A 21,797-nucleotide genomic window follows, 5' to 3' on the forward strand; every position below is an offset into this window, starting at 1 on the left:
ACTTCAGGTTCCATGATCAGTGGGGAGTCTGTGTAGGAGTCTCTCTCTCTCTCCCTCTGCTCCTCCCCTCTCTCCCAGCATGCTCGCACACTCTCTTTCTCCTCTCTCTGTCTCAGATAAATAAATCTTTTTAAAAAAAATAATTATATAACAAATATAAATACAGGTTCCCAGATCTGGCTCCAATTTATTGAAGTAGAATATTCAGAGAAGAGTCTGGGAATCTTCATCTCAGGTATATGTTATGATGTAGCAGGTTTAGAAAACATTACCTGGTGACCATGACAACAATTTTATTTTTTTGAATATAGTTGACACACAATATTACTTTAATTTCAGGTGTACAATATAGTGATCCAACTTCTCTATATGTTATGCTATGCTCATCACAAGTCAAATAAAATAAGTGAAAAAAGAAAAACAAAAATCAAAATTTTAAAAATACAATAAACCAGGTAATACTCAGTGTTTGTGGACTCATAAGGAAACAGAATGTTCATACATTGCAGATGCCAAATTGAGATAATATTTTTCGAGACTGATTTCTATGACAACGGAAAGCATCCATAGTCATCTCAAGGACAGTCCTAGGAATTTAATTTAATAAATATCAGTATTTTAAAAACTATGTATAAAGAAGTTCAGTCAACATTGTTTCTCATAGTGAAATCTACAAATAGCCCAAAAGTACATAAATATTGGAATGGATGTGTCTGTATTATCTTCATTTGAAAGGAAAATATTTGGACTGACTTGGAGTAAAATGTGAATAGTACATTTCTTTTTAAATTTTTTTTTTTATTTATTTATGATAGTCACAGGGAGAGAGAGAAAAAGGCAGAGACACAGGCAGAGGGAGAAGCAGGCTCCATGGACCGGGAGCCCGACGTGGGATTCGATCCCGGGTCTCCAGGATCGCGCCATGGGCCAAAGGCAGGTGCCAAACTGCTGCGCCACCCAGGGATCCCGAATAGTACATTTCTTGAGGCTGGAATAAATCTTATATTGTCCTTCTACTTTGTCTGTATTTAATTTTACTAATTTTACCGAGGACTTTTTATGGTATCTTGGGAGCTTGCTCAACCCAGGCTTAGGACAACCTTGAACTGTCAGAGATGTTAACATTCCTCAGGGTAATATCTACCAATAAATAACCCAGGCCTGTGGATAAACACTCCAGTTTCCCATCACTAAATGGGATAATTCTGAGGGGCGTTCTACATGCTTTAGACTTAGAGGGTCCCCAGCAGGATTGAGCCAGTTGCCTTTGGCCATGTCTGACTCTGGTGCTATACATTTTTTAATTAATTAAATTATTTATTTGAGTGAGACAGAAATCGTGACAGAGAGAGAGCAAAAACAGGGAGGAGAGAGAGAAGCAAGCTCCCCACTGAGCAGGGAGCTCCACACCTGGCTCAATCCCAGGACCCTGAAATCACGACCTGAGCTGAAGACAGACGCTTAATCAACTGAGCCACCCAGGCGCCCCTGGTGCTATATTTTTAATGAACGTTTTCATCCTAGGATTATATACAAAATAACATTTGTTATATACTATTTTCAATGGTTTCACGTCCTTTAATCTAGATATTTCATGTCTGTATTTAACAGGAAAAAGACACTTCAATATTTTTTCTGAATAGCTGACCAATGATCTCAGCACCATTCCTTCAGTAATCTAACCTCTCTCTGCTAATTCCAAGTATTTCAATCAGATTTCTAATATTTCTCCATATTTGGGATTGATAATGGCCTTCTCTACTATTTATTTGTTCTATATTTATTCTGCCATAATATTGTTTTTTTTTAATTTTTATTTATTTATGATAGTCACACAGAGAGAGAGTGAGGCAGAGACACAGGCAGAGGGAGAAGCAGGCTCCATGCACCGGAAGCCCGACGTAGGATTCGATCCCGGGTCTCCAGGATCGCGCCCTGGGCCAAAGGCAGGCGCTAAACCACTGCGCCACCCAGGGATCCCTATTCTGCCATACTATTGTGTTAATATTATAGCTTCACAATACTCTGTATCTGTCAGCATAACTTTCCCAAATTATTATTCTGGATCGTTGGAAGACCTCAGTGCTGTTCTATTTTAGAGGCCATGGTAGAGTTTTGTAAAGTGAATTTGCAGTAATATAATTTAGGAGAGACCGTAAGTTTGTCACAGGCTCTCCAGATAGGAAAATCCACCAGCAAGACTCAGAGCCTCACCTCCTGGGAAGACCTCACAGAGACCCTTCACAAAGGCAACCATCAGCTTAGGTTTTTAATTTAAAGTCCTTAAAAGGGAGGTGATGTCTGAAGGGTCTGTACTATTAGGGTGATTCTGCAGGAGAAGGAGGTTATCAAGACTTTACAACTCGAATCCTACTTTTCAACTGAAAATAATTGTATTGTCTAATTATAACAACCAAAAATGGAATGCATGCTAATGGGAAACAAAAAAATTAATCATCCTTTCCCTTAAAAAAATAAAATAAACGGAAATAAAGTAAAAAAAAATTATGTCACTTTCTGTGTATTTTCCAGACTTCCTTCCATTGCTGTTAAGGGTAATTTTGGGTTTTATTTGCTGGGGAGTTGGACAGGAGAGAAGTGGGCAATTAAAGGTTTAAAAAAGAATTATTTCAAAGCTGCAGCAGAAATCAGGGGAAAGGCAAATATAAACTACAAAATATCATGATGCATTTGGTTTTAAAGACTTCTAAACAGGAAAAAAACATAGAGATGGGTTGTAGTGGGGAGAAGGCAGGGATGAAGAAAAAGGTGGCCCCGCCCACACTCCCGCCCCCACCCTCTTGCCGCAATGCAGGTGGGAACCATAATTGGGTATCTGAGCTCAGAGTGACGTGGCCCTTACGAGACCTGGAGCTGACGCGTGGGTTAGCGTCTCCTCCTAGTTGCAGTCTGGTTGTCCTTTGTGGCTGTGCGCCGGCACGCTATTGCCTTGAAGGCAGGCGAGCCTGTAGCACCGGGAAGGAGGAAGTCGTAGAAGCTGACCCTGATCGGTTGCAGGTTAGTGGGCGCTGACTGGGGTGGCAGAGGGCTAAGACCGGAGCGGGATTGGATTCTCTCGACCTTTTTACCCAATACCCATTTATATGGTGCAAGAAATGGACGGCTTGGTGGGAGGAGATCGAGAGGGGCCAAGAGTTGGAAATGGGTACCAGTTAGGATGTCCTAGGAGTGCAGATCTCTTGGGCGATCCGGCGTCTGGAAGGGAAGAGCCAGGGCAGGGGACAGCGAGGAAAAAGCCTGATTGTTGCAGGGCGACGGGACGGGGTTGCAACCATTGACCCTGGGGATGACGGACTCCGCCACGGGTCTAGGCCTCGGTTCCGGAATCGGTTCTCCACCTCCGTCCATTTTGGAGCGGGAAATGGTGGGCTGCGGCAAACGGGGGGGAGGGGGTGGAGATGATGGTTGCTGCAGAGGATATGGACAGGGATTAGGTCCGGGAAACACTTCCCTTCTGCGGAGGAGGCAATCGAGAGGAAGCTTTCTGACTCAGGGATCTGGTCGGGAGCAAGAAAGGTGTAAGCCTGGGCGCTGCCTGCGGACCCTGGGGTAAGCAAGACAAAGCGCTTAGACATCAGCGGGTCCAGGTTTGCAATACCCACGCTACCTCTTCGCTCTTCGTCCATTTTGATTCATAAAATGGTGGGCAGTGAAAGGAGGGTGAGTTCCAGAAAGTCTAATGGGCCCCAACTACATTGAAATTTTTTATAAATAAACCAGGTCACCATCCAGCAAGCTGTTTTGACTCCCCTGCCCAGCAAGTTGTCCATTTGCATTCAAGAAATGCTAATCAGGTGACGGGAGGGCTGAGGCGGAGGTAAAGGGGCCTAAAGAAGAGGTGAAACTGGTTGGAAATAATAATCTTTGATTACAATGCCTATTTCTGGAGGGCGGAGTAGTGCATTGCAGGACAGGAGAAGAAACCGTGATACAGGATGGAGGAAAAAGAGAAGGTGGCAACCTTTGATTAACGGATTCCTAAATCAGCAACAGAGCAGGTGCCCCCCAATACTGGTCCTTTAATCAAGTGAACAGTCCTGGCCATCGTCGCATTTTTGTCTGCAGGTCTCTGGGTCCGTTGGTGCAGCAGATTTCAAAGCAAAGAGAAAACGACTACTTCTGAGCCTGCAGGTAAGTGGCTGCTTGGGGTCCTCTGGTTTAGGGTTTATCGGGGATCATGACAGAATCTGGGAAACTCACTGCCCTTCCAGCCGGAGTTAAGTGCAAGAGGTGCAAGGAGTGGCCTAAGGAAAAATTGATGGGGAAAATGGTGAGCTTTGGAGCTGGGCTGGGTCTGGGGCGTCCCCTAGAGGGTGCACGAAGTTTCTCAGATGAGAGAAAACCTTTTCTGACAGAGCTCTGACTCCTGTTGTTACAAAGTATTACATCCTTTTTCTTGCTTTTTATCTCCTAGGAAGAGTAAGCAGGAAAAAAATCTCAACATGGAAAATGTCCCCCAGGAAAGCAAAGGAGAGGAGCAGGCTCCAATGCAGAATGAAGAAGCCCACCCTTTGGAAGGTGGTGAAGGCCAGGAGCCTGGAGAAAATATTAGAGCCGATTGGGCCCCGCCTGCCCATGATGTGAGAGAGGATATGCCCAATAGGCTTGTCAATAACCTTGACATGATAGATGGAGATGCAGATGATATGGAACGGTTCATGGAGGAGATGAGAGAGCTAAGGAGGAAAATTAGGGAGCTTCAGTTGAGGTACAGTTTGCGCATTCTTATAGGGGATCCCCCTCACCATGACCATCATGATGAGTTTTGCCTTATGCCTTGAATGCTGAGGTTAGTAATAATAAACTCCCTGCCTCCCAAAGTTGCATTTTCTTTATGTACCCTTTACTGTGAATCTGTGATGTTCTGTAATTTTTCTGATTGGAGAATTCATTTGACTTAGTCTGAAAGTTTTTCTGTCAGCGGGGGAGTTTCACCAACTTGCATGGAAAGATGTTTAGTACATAGTGTGAAGGTAATAAAGCAGTTTAAAAACCAGTCTATAAATACACTATCTCATTTAAAAGCATGCATAATATATGTGTGTGTATCAGAATGTTTCTTCTTTAACTTTTCTTGATTACTTATTTTTTCTCATTTTTCCAAAATGAATACATATGTATTATACATGTCAGGCAAAAAGTAAGAGGCAAAGAACTTGCCAATTGACTTATAAAGGGAATGGAGACAATCATTAAATGCTTCAGACACAATTTAAAGACACATGAATCTTCTATTACCTCTTATAATATAATCTCTTACTTGGAAGCACGAACCTGGTCATTATTACAGATATGTTTCTTTATAGTCAGCCTATTAATCTATGAATGAAGATAACATGCACACTCTCTAGGTGCTCTTCATATTTAGAGAAGGGCCCAAAAAGTATGTCTATCATCAAGTCTAAATGCCAAGTGGGTGACACCTTTTTTTTTAAGATTGTATTTGTTTGAGAGAGAGTACAAATGGGGAGGGGCAGAGGGACAAGTAAGTAGACTCCCTGCTGAACAGGGAGCCCAGCATGGGGCTCCACCCCTGGAGCCTTAGCTGGTCAGACACCTGACTGAGCCACCTAGGCACCCCTGGGTGACACCTTTCTATACTTAGGCTTCTGTGTCTCCCTTCTCTAGATAATGCCTTGACTGCTAAGCACTCTTTCCCCTTCTCCCTTCCTTTTGGCTCCCTGTGCTGGTCCCCACCACTACTGATGTGCTAGAGTACTAAAGGTGACAAAGACCTACTGATTTCTCTTGAACCATCAATGATCTGAATTCCCATTTTGCCCTTTCAGAAATGTGGAGAATGCCCTTCCTGCTTTGTAGTTATTCTTAATCCAAGCGAGTACTCCCCCAGTGCTGCTTAGGGATCCAAATAGACCTTTTGTTTTTTCTCAGACTTTCTTCTTTATCCCCTTCCCCTAATAAAATCTGAGTGACATTCATTATAGTGTATTCAAAATTAAACTCTCTTTTCCATCCTCTGATGAATATGGCCTGTTTCCTTGGCTTTCCATTTTCTGTGGAGACCCTGCTACAGGTTTCACTCTGCACATACACAGGTGTGGGAGTGGCTTTATGTTTATACCATTCTAACCCCAGAATCCCCAGTAGTCTACTCACACTAACCTACATGAATCCAAAGGAGTTTCCCTCTGCCTTTGCTTTGATTTTTGCTGTACCCAATAAACCTATAATTACAGAACAATGGGAAACTGGCTGAGACTAGAGACCTAGTAAGTGGACCCTTGTCTTAGAGTATTTTCAATCACCCAGTCATCACTGGTCCCAAGTAGACTGTGCCTTTCTCATAGTAAATATATTATCCAATTTGTCCTGATACCCTCGATGCCTAGCATAGGAACTGGTAAGTTGTAGGGCACAACAATTATAGCTGAGTCAAGAGTCCTGCAATCTGGGCAATCTGGTTTGCCTCTGATCATTTATGGACAAGTAACTTCTTTTCCCTACAGAATGTAGTTTGCAATTGAAAAAACAATAGAGAAAGCATTATACAACAATTTCAACACATGGATTTAGTGTAATGTTTCATATGTCAGTGTTTATCAATGTGCTATATAGACTAACTGCATCATAATCACCTGAGGAACTGGGTAAAAATTCAGGCAACTAGGTTTTACTCCACATCACTAGATCTTACAAGTTCATCAGACATCTCTGGACTTAGATAAATTAAAGTGGAGACCCTCAGCTTTAGTTCAAGTTTGGGTACTCCCCTCCTCATATATATATGTGAAAGTATTTTTAAGTGCCTTAATTAACCTGTATATATCAGACTTTATTTTCCCATTAGACTGTGCCCTTTTTAAAGAGACAACTGTCGGGATCCCTGGGTGGCGCAGCGGTTTGGCGCCTGCCTTTGGCCCAGGGCGCGATCCTGGAGACCCGGGATCGAATCCCACGTCAGGCTCCCGGTGCATGGAGCCTGCTTCTCCCTCTGCCTGTGTCTCTGCCTCATTCTCTCTCTCTCTCTCTGTGACTATCACAAATAAATAAAAATTAAAAAAAAAAAACAAAAAAAAACTCTTTAAAAAAAAATAAAGAGACAACGGTCTTATTTTTATGTTCTCTTTAATGCATAGATTCTCAACCTTGGCAGCAGATTTGAATTACCTGAGATTTTAAAGTGGAGCTCAGGATCCATTCCCAACCAGTTGAATCAGACTCATTGGAAATGAGACCAAGGGATTGTTACATTAGAAAAACTCTCACAGTGATTCTGATGTACATGTAGAGTTAATCAACTGAGTATAATTTGTGACTAAAGTATCTATGGCTTATTTTCTCTGCACTACCTCTAATTGACTATGTGACCCTAAGCAATTAATTTCACTTATCTAGAATATAGATGTTGTGAAATACATTATCAAAGTGGAGGAATTCTACCCCAAAATCAACACATGAGATCCTTTTAAAATAGTATATGTGAGTGTACCTCCAAGTTTGCTAGTGTACCAAATGCTTCAGAATCACATGTGGAGCTTGTTTAAAATACAGAATCCTGGCCCTTCATGCAAGACCATTTTTTAGTAATGGTGCCTAGATAACTGCAATGTTAACAAACTCCCAGGTGATTTTGTTGAACACTAGAGTTTGACGGTTACCTGTGCTGTATACATTTTTATCTCAAGTGTTTTAAGGACAAACCAATAAAATAACTAAAAGGATATAGATAAATGTTAGTCTGAATTCAGGGAAAAGAGCATAAAGGAGAAGGCCTTCCTGAACATTAGAGAAATAGAGGATGAAACCATAAAGGGAAAGACTGATATATACTACATAAAAATACTAAATCTTATGCAAAATAAAACACTACTATAAATAAAAGCTAAAGGGGGACAGCCTGGGTGGCTCAGCGGTTTAGCACTGCCTTCAGCCCAGGGCCTGATCCTGGAGACCTGGGATCAAGTCCCACGTCAGGCTCCCTGCATGGAGCCTGCTTCTCCCTCTGCCTGTGTCTCTGCCTCTGTGTGTGTGTGTGTGTGTCTCATGAATAAATAAATAAAATCTTAAAGAAAAAGCTAAAGGGGAGGGTTCACATGTAAAAAGATGATTTCCTCAACTGAAGACTATGTAAAGCTTTTCTCTCATTCCAATGTGGGTAATAAATGAGTAAAAATCTCATTTCTCTTGCCAATTTAAAACCTTGGTTGTGAGAGTCGATGCTAGCCAATTTTTTAAAAAGATTTTATTTATTTATTCATGAGAGACACAGGGAGAGGGAGAGAGAGAGAGGCAGAGAGAGAAACAGGCTCCATGCAGGAAGCCTGATGTGGGAGGATCACACCCTGGGCTGGAGGCGGCGCTAAACCACTGAGCCACCTGATGCTAGCCATTTTGAATTGATCCCATAACTAAGCAGTGTTTGTCTGCTTGTCTCAGGGGAAAGGTGGGAAGGTGAAAATAAGCATGAATACTCATTTGCCACAGAGCCTACCATTCACTATTAGTACTGGTTTCCTGTGGGTGCTGTAAACAAACAAACAAAACTACCAAAATACAAATGTATTCTCTCAGAAGTCTGGAGGCCAGAAGTCATAAATTAATGTGCGGGCAGGGTGATGCTCCCACTGGAAGATTTTCAGAAGAATCCATTCATTACAGTGCAAGTGTTATCAACACGACAATAATCAAAATAGTGTGATATTGACATAATGATAGACATATAGGACAATGGGATAAAATAGACATCTCAGAAATAAACACACACTTGCATAGTCAAAAGAAAGATTGTCAACAAGTGTGCCAAGAACATTCAATGGGAAAAGGATATACTTTTCAACAACTGGTGGTGGGAACATTTTATAGTCATATGCAAAAGAATAAAGTTGGACCCTTAATTTACATTATATACAAAAATTATCTCAAAATGTGTCAAAAACCTAAACCTAGGAGCTAAAACCATAACTCTTAGAAGAAGAAGGCATGGGGAAAGTCTATACCACTATTGTATTTGGAAGCACTTAAATTCTTTCAGAAGCTCAAAGCTAAAGAGGAGTTTTGCCTCAGGATGAATCATACTTCCAGTGTCACTCAGACTTAATTTAGATAGATGAGACTTGGGGATGATGCTGGAATATGTTAAGACTTTGTGGGCTTCTGGAATGGGATAAATGTGTTTTATATTTTATGAGAAGGACATGAATATTGGGGGCCAGAGGGTGGATGTTATGTACTGAATTGTGACGACCCCCCCTCAAATTCATAGGTTGAAGCTTTAACCCTCAATGTGACTGTATATGGAGAGGGTCTTTAAGGGGGTAAATAGGGTTAAATAACATATTGAGGGTGGGGCTGTAATCAAATATGTCTTCCTGAGAAAAGGAAGAGACACCAAGAGTGTGTGTTCAAAAGAAAAGGGCTATATAAAGATATAGCAAGAAGACAGCCATCTGCAAAAGAAAGGAAGAGGCCTCAAGAGAAACCAAAACTGCTGACAACTTGATCTTGGAATTTTAACCTCCAGAACTATGAGAAATTAATTTACATTAAGTCACCCAATCTGTGATATTTTGTTATGGCTGAATCAGAAGACCAGCACAGGATACAACACAAACTGGTGATTGACAGGGACTGGGTAAAGAGAGTAAAGGGGGGAAACTACTTGAGTAGGTAGTTTCACTTTGGGGTGATAGAAATGTTTTGGAAATAAATAGAAGTGGTGATTACACAACATTGTGAATGCACTAAATATCACTGAATTGTTTACTTTAAGATGGTTCATTTTTTATTGTAGGAAAATAAACAAAATGCAGTATCTACAGTTTAATTCTTGTTAAGTGCACAATTCAGTAGCATTAAGTACATTCACATTGTTATGGAATGATCACCACTATCCATTTCCAGCAATTTTTCATCATTTCAAACTGAAACTCTGTACCCATTAAATAATAACATCCCATTCTCCATCCCCCACTGCCCCTGGTAACCAATATTCTACTTTATGTCTGTATAAATTTAACTCTTGTAGGTCTCCTATGTAAGAGGAATAATACAGAATTTGTCTTTTTGTGTCTGGTTTATTTAGCTTAGCATAATATTTTCAAGGTTCAACTGTGTTATAGTGTGTAGCAGAATTTTATTTCTTATTAAGGCTGAATCATATTTTATTGAATGTATAAACCACATATCATTTGTCCATTTATTTCTCAATAGACACAGGGGTTGCTTCTCCCTTAGGACTATTGTGAATAATGTTGCTGTGAGCATGAGAGTACAAATATCTACTTAAGCCTCTGCTCTGCTCTCATTTATTTTGTGGATATACCCAGAAGTGGATTGCTGGAACATATGATAAGGATGTGTTTTGGGTGTTGTTGTTTTTTTTTAGTAAAAACCATGTTGGAACCACTTTACTTTTCCATCACCAGTGTACAAGTGTTCCAGTTTTCCCCACATCTTCACTAACACACTGTTTTATGAGTTTTCTAAATAATAGCCATCCAAATGGGTGTGAAGTTGTATCTCACAGTTGTTTAGATTAGCATTTCTCTAATAATAGTGATGCTGAGCATCTTTTTACATGCTTTGGCCATTTGCATATCTTCTACAAAGAAATGTCTATTCAAGTTCTTGACCCATATTTTTGTTGGGTTATAGGAGTCATTTATATAGTCTCCTTTAATAGACATATGATTTGCAAATATTTTCCCTAATCCTATAGGTTGCTTTTTAGCTCTCTTGATAGTATTCTTTGATGCACAAAACATATTTTGATGAATTCCAATTGTGTTAGTTTGGCTTACTATAACAAAATGTAATAGACTTAAACAACAAATATTTTATTCTTGCAGTTCTGGAGACTGAGATGTCCGATATCAAGGTTCTGGAAAATTTAATGCCCAGAGAGAGCTCTCTTTCTGGTTTGTAGATGGCTACCTTCTTGCTATATCCTTACATGGTGGAAAGAGAGAGAAGTCTGGGTTCCAGGATGGCTCAGCAGTTTAGCACCGCCTTCAGCCCAGAGCCTGATCCTGGAGACCCTGGATTGTGTCCCATGTCAGGCTCCCTTCATGGAGCCTGCTTCTCCCTCTGCCTGTGTCTCTGCCTCTCTCTCTCTCTCTCTCTCTCTCTCTCTCTCCTCTCTGTGTCTCTCATGAATAAATAAATGAAATCTTTGAGAGAGAGAGAGAGAAGTCTGGTCTCTTCCTCTTTTTATATGAACAGTGATCCTATCATAGAGGCTTCACTCTCATGACCTCATTTAAATCTAATTGCATCGCAAAGATCCTATCCCCAAATACCATCACATTGGGGATTAGGGCTTCAACATATAAATCTTGGGAAGACACAAATATTCGATCCATAGTAGTCCACCCTTGGTCCCCCAATATTCATGTCCTTTTCATATGCAAAATACATTCATGCCTTCCCAACAGCCTTAAAAGTTTTAACTCATTCCAGCATAAACTCTAAAGTCAAAAGTCCAAAACCTTTTCTAAATATTATCTAAGTGAGATATGGGTGAGAATCTGGGTGTAATTCATCCTGAAGCAAAATTACTTTCCAACTATGAACCCTATGAAACCAAATAAGTTATGTACTTCTAGAATACAATGGTGGGGCAGGCATAAGATAGACATTTCCATTCTAAAGGAAGAAACAGGAAAGAAGAAAGGGGCAATGTGTCCCAAGCAAGTCCAAAATCTAGCAAGGCAAATATCAGCTCTGATAGATGAGGAACAAATCCCCAGTGGCTGCCAGGTGGAAGCTGTGCTCCTTGGTTTTGGACAGTGCAGCCATCCATGGCTTTGGTCAGAAACTGTTTAACCTATAGACACTGAGATGGTGGCCTTGATAATCCCTGAATCATCTTGATGGCCATTCTTCCCTTTCCATGAATAGTGCAAATTCACAGCAGAATAGGTTTATTATCATGTCCTGTAGAATCTTAAGAAATTTAAAAGCTCCCTCATTCTACTCCATCTTTGTCCTCTTCAGTTGGAATTGGCAGTGTTTCTGCTGCAGTGGCTGATTAGGTCTGTGGTTCACAACCATACTAATCTTATCAAATAATTGTTCCACCATACTCTTCGAACTTCCTTTCTTTCTTTTTCTTTTTCTTTCTTTTTTTTTTTTTGCAATTTGGGTGGGCCACAGGTATTCCAAATATTTAAGCTCTGGTTCTTTTAGCTTAACAATCCCTTCCTTCTTCAATCACTTCTCTCTTTTCACATTGTATGATAAGCAGTCAAGAGGTAGCAAGATGCTCCTCCAACACTTTTCCCAGAAATATCTTCAGCTAAAAATTCATTTTTGTTGCTTGCAATTCCTACCTTCTACAAAACGCCAGAATATGAACAAAATTCAGCCAAGTTATTTGTCACCTCATAATAAGGATTGCCTTTTCTACATTGTCCAATAATATGTTCTTCATTCTGAGACTTCACAGAATGGCCTTTACCATCCACATTATTACCGACATTCTATGTATGATTATTTATGTATTATTCTCTAAGAAGATGAACACTTTATTTCCAGCACTCTTCTTTCCTTTCTGAGCCCTCACCACAATCAAGTTTAACAATCCTTTCAAGGCAACATTGGCTCTTTCTAGCATGCTTCAATATGTGAATTTTGGTGGGACACAGTCACTCCACAGCACCAATTTATTTTATTTTTCTCTTGTTGCCTACACTTTGGGTATCATATTGAAGAAATCATTGCCATATCCAGTGACATGAAATTTTCCCTACCTTTTTCTTCCAGGATTTTCAGTTTTAGTTCATATGTTGAAATTTTTGATCCATTTGAGTTAACTTTTTATAAGTGGTATAAGGTAAGTGCCCAACTTCATTTCTTTGGTTATGGATCGCCAGTTTTCCCAGTACTATGTATTGAAAAGACAGTCTTCTCCTTCCCCATTGAATAGAAAATAATTGGAATGAGAAATCCATTAAAGTATCTCAATGACGGACTTGAGCAGTCTGAAGAAGGAATTAGTAAACTTAAAAATAGGTAAATAAAAACTTCAAGTCTGAAAAATGAAACAAATTAAAATTAATGAGAGTATATATGAGTTAGGGACAGATAGGGTGAGGCAGGGAAAGATAAGGGAAAGGCCCAGAGCCAGGCTCCAATAATCTCTGGGCTTCCATAAATCCCAAGGACACTGAGATGCAACAAAAACAGAGATAAGGCAACAGAAACAGAGATAAGGCAGTAAATCTGGCCCCCGACTCCAAAATGCTAGGGAGTATCTTTCTTTGATGTCTATCAAGTAGTTACTGAGACTCAAAACAGTCATATGTCATTCACTCAAGACAGCACAATAAATCTCAAGGCCATCAACTCCCTAGTCAGGTTTTCTATAAAAGGCCAGCCAAAAAAACCTTCAGTGGCAATCCTGTCAGGTCCCCTCCTCACTTTTGGGAGCTTGCTCTGTATCTTTGCTTGATAAACTTCTATCACTTTACTCACCCTCCTTTGTCCACAAGATTCATTCTTCGACTCTGTGAGACAAGAACCAAGCTCTCATACATCATATAGAGATACTGAACATCGGGACACCATCAAGTATATCAACACAGACATAAGATGAATCACAGAAAGAGAAGAGAAAAAGAAAGCAACAAGGAAATACATTTGAAAATACAATAACCAAAACTTCTCAAATTTGATGAAAAACAATCATCTATAGCAGTCTTATAATAAGAAATCATGAAGATCAGAAAATAGTAGGAATTCATCTTCAGAATGCAGGAAAAAAATGAGTATTAACCAAGATTTCTTAATCAACAAATTTTCCTTTAAAAATTAAGTATTAATTAAGACATTCTCAGATAACAAATACTGAGATAATTTTTAAACAGTTTCACTGTTCTATAAGAAATATTAAGGTTGGAATCAAAGGACACTAGACGGTAACTTGAATCCACACTAAGAAATAAAGACCACTGGCAAGGTAAGTTAATGGGTAAATATGAAAGACAAAATGGTTGACTAAATAATGGCCTCTGAAAAGATATTCATATTGAAACCCTGTAACCTATAAATATTACCTTATATGGCAAAAACAGACTTTGATTGTGTGATTTTGTTAAGGATCTCAAGATGGAGAGATTATACTGGATTTTCTGGGTGGGGTCCAAATACAATTACAAGTGCTCTTATAAGGGAAAGACAGAAGGAAATTTTATATTGAAGAGGAAAAAAGTAATGTGATGATGCAAGCAGAAACATTTGAATATGCTACATTGATAACTTTGGAGATGGATGAAGTGGACATAATCAAGAAATGCAGCTCTAGAAGCTGGAAACGGCAGGAAATGGGTGAGCCCCTAAACTTTCCAGAGGCAGTATTGCCCTTGGTTAAACCTCATAAAATCATTTCAAATTTATGAACTCCAGCATTGTTAGAAAATAAACTTCTGTTGTTTAAGCCCTGAAGTTTGTGTTACTTTGTTACAGCAGCAATAAAATATTATTTTTTGTATATTTTTTGTATTGAACTTCGACTTGCCAACATATAGTATAACATTCAAGGCTCATCCCATCAAGTGCTCCCCTCAGTGCCTGTCACCCAGTCACCCCATACCCCTGCCCAATTCCCCTTCCACTACCCCCTGTTTGTTTCCCAGAGTTAGGAGTCCCTCATGCTTTGTCACCCTCTCCAATTTCCCCACTCAATATCCCTCCTTTCCCCTCTTATCCCTTTCACTATTTTTATATTCCCCATATGAGTGAAACCATATGATGATTGTCCTTCTCCGATTGACATACTTCACTCAGCATAATACTCTCCAGTTCCATCCACGTCGAAGCAAATGGTGGGTATTCATCATTTCTAAAAGCTGAGTAATATTCAATTGTATATATATACCACATCTTCTTTATCCATTCTTCTTGTGATGGACACCGAGGCTCCTTCCACAGTTTGGCTATTGTGAACACTGCTGCTATAAACATTGGGGTGCCGGTGTCCTGCGTTTCACTGCATCTGTATCTTTGGGGTAAATCCCCAGCAGTGCAATTGCTGGGGGTAGGGTAGCTCTATTTTTAACTCTATGAGGAAACTTCACACAGTATTCCAGAGTGGCTGTACCAGTTCACATTCCCACCAACAGTGCAAGAGGGTTCCTTCCCCTTTCTCCATATCCTCTCCAACATTTGTCGTTTCCTGTCTTTAATTTTCGCCACTCCCACTGGTGTGAGGTGGTATCTCTGTGGTTTTGATTTGCATTTCCCTGATGGCAAGTGATGCAAAGCATTTTCTCAGGTGCTTGTTGGCCATGTCTATGTCTTCTTTGGTGAAATTTCTGTTCATGCCTTTTGCCCATTTCATGATTGGATTGTTTTTTCTTTGCTGCTGAGTTTAATAAGTTCTTTATAGATCTTGCATACTAGCCCTTTATCTGATAGGTCATTTGCAAATATCTTCTCCCATTCTGTAGGTTGTCTTTTACTTTTGTTGACTGTTTCTTTTGCTGTGCAGAAGCTTTTGATCTTGATGAAGTCCCAATACTTCATTTTTGCTTTTGTTTCTTCCCTTCATAGATGTATCCTGCAAGAAGTTGCTGTGGCCAAGTTCACAAAGGGTGTTGTCCAGGTTCTCCTCTAGGATTTGATGGATTCTTGTCTCACATTTAGATCTTCCATCCATTTTGAGTTTATCTTTGTGTATGGTATAAGAGAATGGTCTACTTTCATTCTTCTGCATGTGGCTGTGCAATGTTCCCAGCACCATTTATTGAAGATACTTTTTTTTCCCCAGTGGATAGTCTTTCTTGCTTTGTCAAATATTAATTAACCATAGAGTTGAGGGCCCATTTCTGGGTTCTCTATTCTGTTCCATTGATCTATGTGTCTGTTTTTATGTCAGTACCACACTGTCTTGATGATCACAGCTTTGTAGTACAACCTGAAATACGGTATTGTGAGGCCCCTGGCTCTGGTTTTCTTTTTCAATATTCCTCTGGCTATTCAGGGTCTTTTTTGATTCCACACAAATGTTAAGATGATTTGTTCCAACTCTCTAAAGAAAGTCCATGGTATTTTGATAGGGATTGCATTGAATGTGTAAATTGCCCTGGGTAGCATTGACATTGTCATAATATTAATTCTTCCAATACATGACCATGGAATATTTTTCCATCTCTTTGTGTCTTCCTCATTTTCTTTCAGAAGTGTTCTATAGTTTTTAGGGTATAGATCCTTTACATCTTTGGTTAGATTTATTACTGGGTATCTTATGCTTTTGGGTGCAATTGTAAATAAGATTGGCTCCTTAATTTCTCTTTCTTCAGTCTCATTGTTACTGTATATAAATGCCAATGATTTCTGGCCATTGATTTTATATCCTGCCACATTGCAGAATTGCTGTATGAGTTCTAGCAATCTTGGGGAGTAGTCTTTTGGGTTTCTATGTACAGTATCATGTCATCTCTGAAGAGGAAGAATTTGACTTCTTCTTTGCCAATTTGAATGCCTTTTATTTCTTTTTGTTGCCTGATTGCTGAGGCTAGGACTTCCAGTACTATGTTGAATAGCAGGGGTGAGAGTGGACATCTCTGTCGTGTTCCTGATCTTAGGTGAAAGGTTCTCAGTTTTCCCCCATTGAGAATGATATTTGCTGTGGTCTTTTCATAGATGGCTTTTAAGATGCTGAGGAATGTTCCCTCTATCCTTACACTCTGAAGAGTTTTGATCAGGAATGGATGCTGTATTTTGTCAAATGCTTTCTCTGTATCTATAGAGCGGATCGTATGATTCTTGTTTTTTCTCTTGTTGATTGATATATCACGTTGTTTTATGAATGTTGAACCAGCCTTGCATCCTGGGGATAAATCCCACTTGATAATGGTGAATACCAAAGAAAAAAGAGCTTTAAATGATACACGGGACCAGATGGATTTCACAGATATTTACAAAACTTTACATCTGAATGCAACTGGATACATATTCTTCTGAAGTGCACATGGAACTTTCTCCAGAATAGACCACATACTGGGTCATAAATCAGGTCTCAACTGATGCCAAAAGATTGGGATTTTCCCCTGCATGTTTTCAGACCATAATGCTTTGAAACTAGAACTAAATCAAAAGAAGAAATTTGGAAGAAACTTAAACACTTGGAGGTTAAAGAGCCTCCTGCTAAAAGATGAATGGATCAACCAGGAAATTAGAGAAGAATTAAAAAGATTCATGAAAACTAATGAAAATGAAGACACAACCATTCAAAATCTTTGAGATACAGCAAAAGCAGTCCTAAGAGGGAAATACATCGCAATATAAGCATCCCTCAAAAAATTGGAAAAACTCAAATACACAAGCTAAACTTGCACCCAAAGGAACTGGATAAATAACAGCAAATAAAACCTACACCAAGCAGAAGAAGACAGATAATAAGGATTCGAGCAGAACTCAATGAAATAGAGACCAGAAGAACTGTAGAACAGATCAACAAAACCAGGAGTTGGTTCTTTGAAAGAATTAATAAGATAGATTACCATTAGCTAGCCTTATTAAGAAGAGAAAATACTGAATACTCAATACTTAATACTTAATACTCAAATTAATAAAATCATAGATGAAAGAGGAGATATCATAACCAATACCAAGGAAATACAAAGGATTTTAAAAACGTATTATGATCAGCTATATGCCAATACATTAGGCAATTTAGAAGAAATGGATGTTTTTCTGGAAAGTAATAAAAATATTAATATAGACAATATAAATGTATGTTTGTGACTCTTCCCTATTTGATTTAAAAGAAAACTGCATAAAACAATAATTATAAAACAGTATTTATGGGTATACAATAGCTTAAATGTGTAGTTTCTATGACATTAATAGCACAAAGGAGGAAGGAGGGAATGGAGATAGAACAAACTTTTTAATAGTATTGAAATTAAGTTAAGAATTGAGAAAATGTGATTGTTTTAAGATGTTAATTTTAATCCATAGGGCAACCACTAAGAAAATAATTTCTTAAATCTTCTAAAAACAACAGAGAATTAAAATGGCATACTAAAAATGTATTTTAGGGAATACCTGGGTGGCTCAGCAATTGAGTGTCTGCCTTCGGCTCAGGGCATAGTTCTGGAGTTCTGGGATGAAATGCCACATCTGGCTCCCTGCAGGGAGCCTGCTTCTCCCTCTGCCTATGGCTCTGCCTCTTATCTGTGTCTCTCATGAATAAATAAATAAATAAATAAATAAATAAATAAATAAATAAATCTTTTAAAAATAATAAAATAAAATAAAATAAATAAAAATGTACTTTAAAAAGAATGCAATAGTGGAGAAATAAAGGAGCAAAAAAGACAGACATATAGAAAACAAATAGCAAGATGGCAGGTGTAAATCATAACTTACCCATGATTCCATTAAATGCAAATTGATTAAACACTCCACTCAAAGGGCAGAAATTGGCAAAATGAGGCAAAAAAATGCATAATCCAACTTCATACTATCTACAAGAAAAACACTTTAGATTCAAAGAAATAAATAGAATGAAAGTAAAAGGAATAAAATATATATACCATGTAAAAGGCAATGAAAAGAGAAGTGGCTATTTTAACATCAGGCAAAATAGCCTTTAAGACAAAAAATGCTATTGGAGAACAAGAAAGATATTTCATAATAACAAATTCAATCTATCAGGAATATATTAAAGCATATATAAGACATATATAAACATATATAAACGTCAAAATACATGAAGCAAAAACTGCCAGAAAAGAAAAAAAGGGAAAACAGACAATTTGATGATAGTAACTGGGGACTTCAAATGACATTTTAAAAACTGGATGGAGCAAGTAGGAAGAATATCAGTAAGAAAACAAGACAGTTGAATAAAACTACAAACCAACTAGCATAACAGACATCTCTAAAATACACCTAACAACATCAAAATACACATTCTTGTCAAGCATCTGTGGAACTTTCTATTAGATAGACCACATAGGAGGCCATAATAAAATACCACATAAATTTAAAAGGATTGAAATCATACAAATACAATTCTCTGAGAATAATAATAGAATTAAGTTAGCAATCAAAAACATACGGAAACCTGTAAAACCTACTAACATGTAGAAATTGAATAGTATATTTACATTTAGTCAGAACAAATCATGAGAGAAATCAGAAACTACTTTGAGATGAATAAAAATGAAAACACAACATACTGCAACTTATGGGATATAGGTAGAAGGGAAGAAACTTAGAGGGAAACTTACAGATGTTTATTTTTTATATTTTATTTAGACATTCATGAGAGACACAGAGAGACAGAGGCAGAGACAGAGGCAGAGGGAGAAGCAGGCTCCATGCAGGGAGCCCAATGTGGGACTCTATCCCAGGACCTCAGGATCATGACCTGAGCTGAAGGCAGACGCTCAACCGCTAAGCCACCCAGGTGTCCTAGGAAATGGTTATATTAAAAATATGAAAATCTCAAATCAATAATTTAAACTCTTACCTTAAATCACTAGAAAAAATCAGCTTAAAACCAAAGAAGTCATAAGGAAGGAAACAGTAAAGAGTAGAGCCAAAATAAATGAAATAAAGAATATTAAAACAATAGAGAACATCACTAAAACCAAAAGTTGCTTTGAAAATAGAAGAAAAAAACTGACTAGATCAGTTATAGCTAGACCTACCAAGAAAAAAAGGATAAGGATTCAAATTATTAAAGTCAGAATGAAAGAAGGGACATGACTCTTAACTCTAAAAGTTTACAAAGAATTATACAGTAATACTATGAACAGCTGTATGATAATAAGTAAGACAAGAAAGATCAAAGGGAAAAATTCCAATAAAGACACAAACTACCAACACTGACAAATAGGAATAGAAAGAAAAGTAACCTTACTGAAAATGGCAATGGAATTATGAGCCTTGACTCCAAAAGCAACAAACAAGCTGGGAAAAAGTATCAGAATCAACTTTTGTAGAACTATGGAGTCTAGTAAAATAAAAAGTGTAACAACCAGGAGGAAATTTGGTGAAAAAGGAGGTTGCTGCTTTGCGGTAAGAAATTTTAAATCATCTGCCTATCACCTGCCATGGTCAGCAATCTGTCCATGACAGCTTGTTATCCTGATTTACATTGCTAGTGCCAGAGGGAAGAATAGACATCCTATTTTTTTAGAATTGTGGTTGTGGGTCTTAGTCTACCTGGCAGTTCCCTTAAAGATGAGCACAAAAACTTCCCTTTGTCATATGAGACAGAGCATTCCTTGGATTGGAACTGGGGCAGCTTCCTGGGTGACTTTTGCCAAAAACATTTAAAGTCATGGGTATTGCCCACAACAGCCTGGGGCAAAGAACATTTGGGATAAGCAATAGACAGATTGATAAGTCTTAGTATGAGTAGTTGGGGAAAAGAACTACATGAAGGAACAAGCAAGCACTTTTAAAAACTCACATATCCCAAGGAATCAAATAGTATATGTCCATACCTAAGATTCAACTCATGTTCAGAAAAGGCCAGAGAAGACCCTAAACATTCACCTTGGGCTGGCCTTAAGGTTCTGCAGAAGCAGAAAGTAAAGCATTAAAAATACTTCAACTCAGAGCTTATCTGCAAAGATAGGGAAATTCTTTTCCTTCTGTTAGCTCTACACATTTAAAATAACTTTGTCCAAATACCAGTTGATTACTTAGCTAATCAGGCACAGACTTCAGTGGACACACATGATAAAGAATACAGAATTTACAAAAATATTTTTATTTATCTTAAAGATTTTATTTATTTATTCATGAGAGACACAGAAGGAGGGTCAGAGACATAGGCAGAGGGAGAAGCAGGCTCCTTGCAAGGGGCCCGATGTGAGATTCAATCCTGGACCCCGGGATCACACTCTGAGCCAAAGGTAGACACTCAACTGCTGAGTCATCCAGATGTCCCCAAAAATATTTTTAAAAGTCACTAAACAAAGAAACAATCCACAACAAAGAAACAAACCCTGGAAAGTGGGAGGATCTAATTTACAGAGTTGACATTTTCCAATATACAAAACATCCAGATTCCAATACAAATTGTAAGGCAGTCTACGGCCATACCACCCTGAACGCGCCCGATCTCATCTGATCTCGGAAGCTAAGCAGGGTCGGGCCTGGTTAGTACTTGGATGGGAGACAAATTGTAAGGCATATGAAGAAACAAGAAAGTATGATCTATTTGTAGGAAAGAAAAATTATTAGACTGAATATAAGAAGGTTCATGTGTTGAACAAACTAGGTAAAATTTTGAATCAACTGTCTGAAATATGCTCCAAGGAAAAACGGAAAAGAGCTAAAAAGCTAAAGGAAACCTTGGACAAAGAACTAAGGAAATGAGGAAAAAATGCCCTAGCAAATATAAACTATTAGCAGAGAAATAGAATATATAGATAAAAATTATTAAAAGGAAACCAAATAGAAATTCTGGAGCTGAAAATAACTGAAATGAAAAGCTCACTAGAGAGGCTTGGCAGCATATTTGAGCTGGTAGAAGAAAGAATCAGTTAGCCTGAAGATAGATCAGTTGAGATTATCCAGTTTGAGAAGCAAAAAAGTAAAAAGGATGAAGAATTAACAAAGAACCAGGAGACACAATGAAGCATACTTAACAAATGTGTGATAAGAATCCCAGAAAGAAAAGCAAAACAGGAATAAAGAATTTTTGAACAAATAAAAGCTAAAAATTACTCATTAGGGGACACCCAATCTATGTATCCAAGAAGTTCAGTTAACTCCAATCAGGATAAACATGATCCAAATCATGACACATTATAGTCACATTGTCAAAACAAAATATATGGTATTACACT

At 38.5% G+C, this 21,797-nt stretch overlaps 1 protein-coding gene across 2 annotated transcripts; it reads left to right on the plus strand.

Annotated features, from left to right (window-relative positions):
- The first annotated feature begins 2,833 nt into the window (after positions 1-2,833).
- On the plus strand, positions 2,834-5,232 carry BEX5 (brain expressed X-linked 5). Of its 2 annotated transcripts, none has more exons than XM_077890363.1 (3): positions 2,834-3,018; positions 4,087-4,152; positions 4,436-5,232. In XM_077890363.1, exon 3 carries the CDS (start codon positions 4,464-4,466, stop codon positions 4,800-4,802), a length of 339 nt encoding a protein of 112 aa, XP_077746489.1. In that variant the 5' UTR covers positions 2,834-3,018; positions 4,087-4,152; positions 4,436-4,463; the 3' UTR covers positions 4,803-5,232. The 2 variants fall into 2 exon arrangements, with proteins under 2 accessions (XP_077746489.1, XP_077746490.1); XM_077890364.1 differs by lacking the exon at positions 2,834-3,018 and adding an exon at positions 3,442-3,570.
- Positions 5,233-21,797: the final 16,565 nt, after the last annotated feature.

Source organism: Canis aureus, chromosome X (genome assembly GCF_053574225.1).
Source record: "Canis aureus isolate CA01 chromosome X, VMU_Caureus_v.1.0, whole genome shotgun sequence".
NCBI lineage: Eukaryota > Metazoa > Chordata > Mammalia > Carnivora > Canidae > Canis > Canis aureus.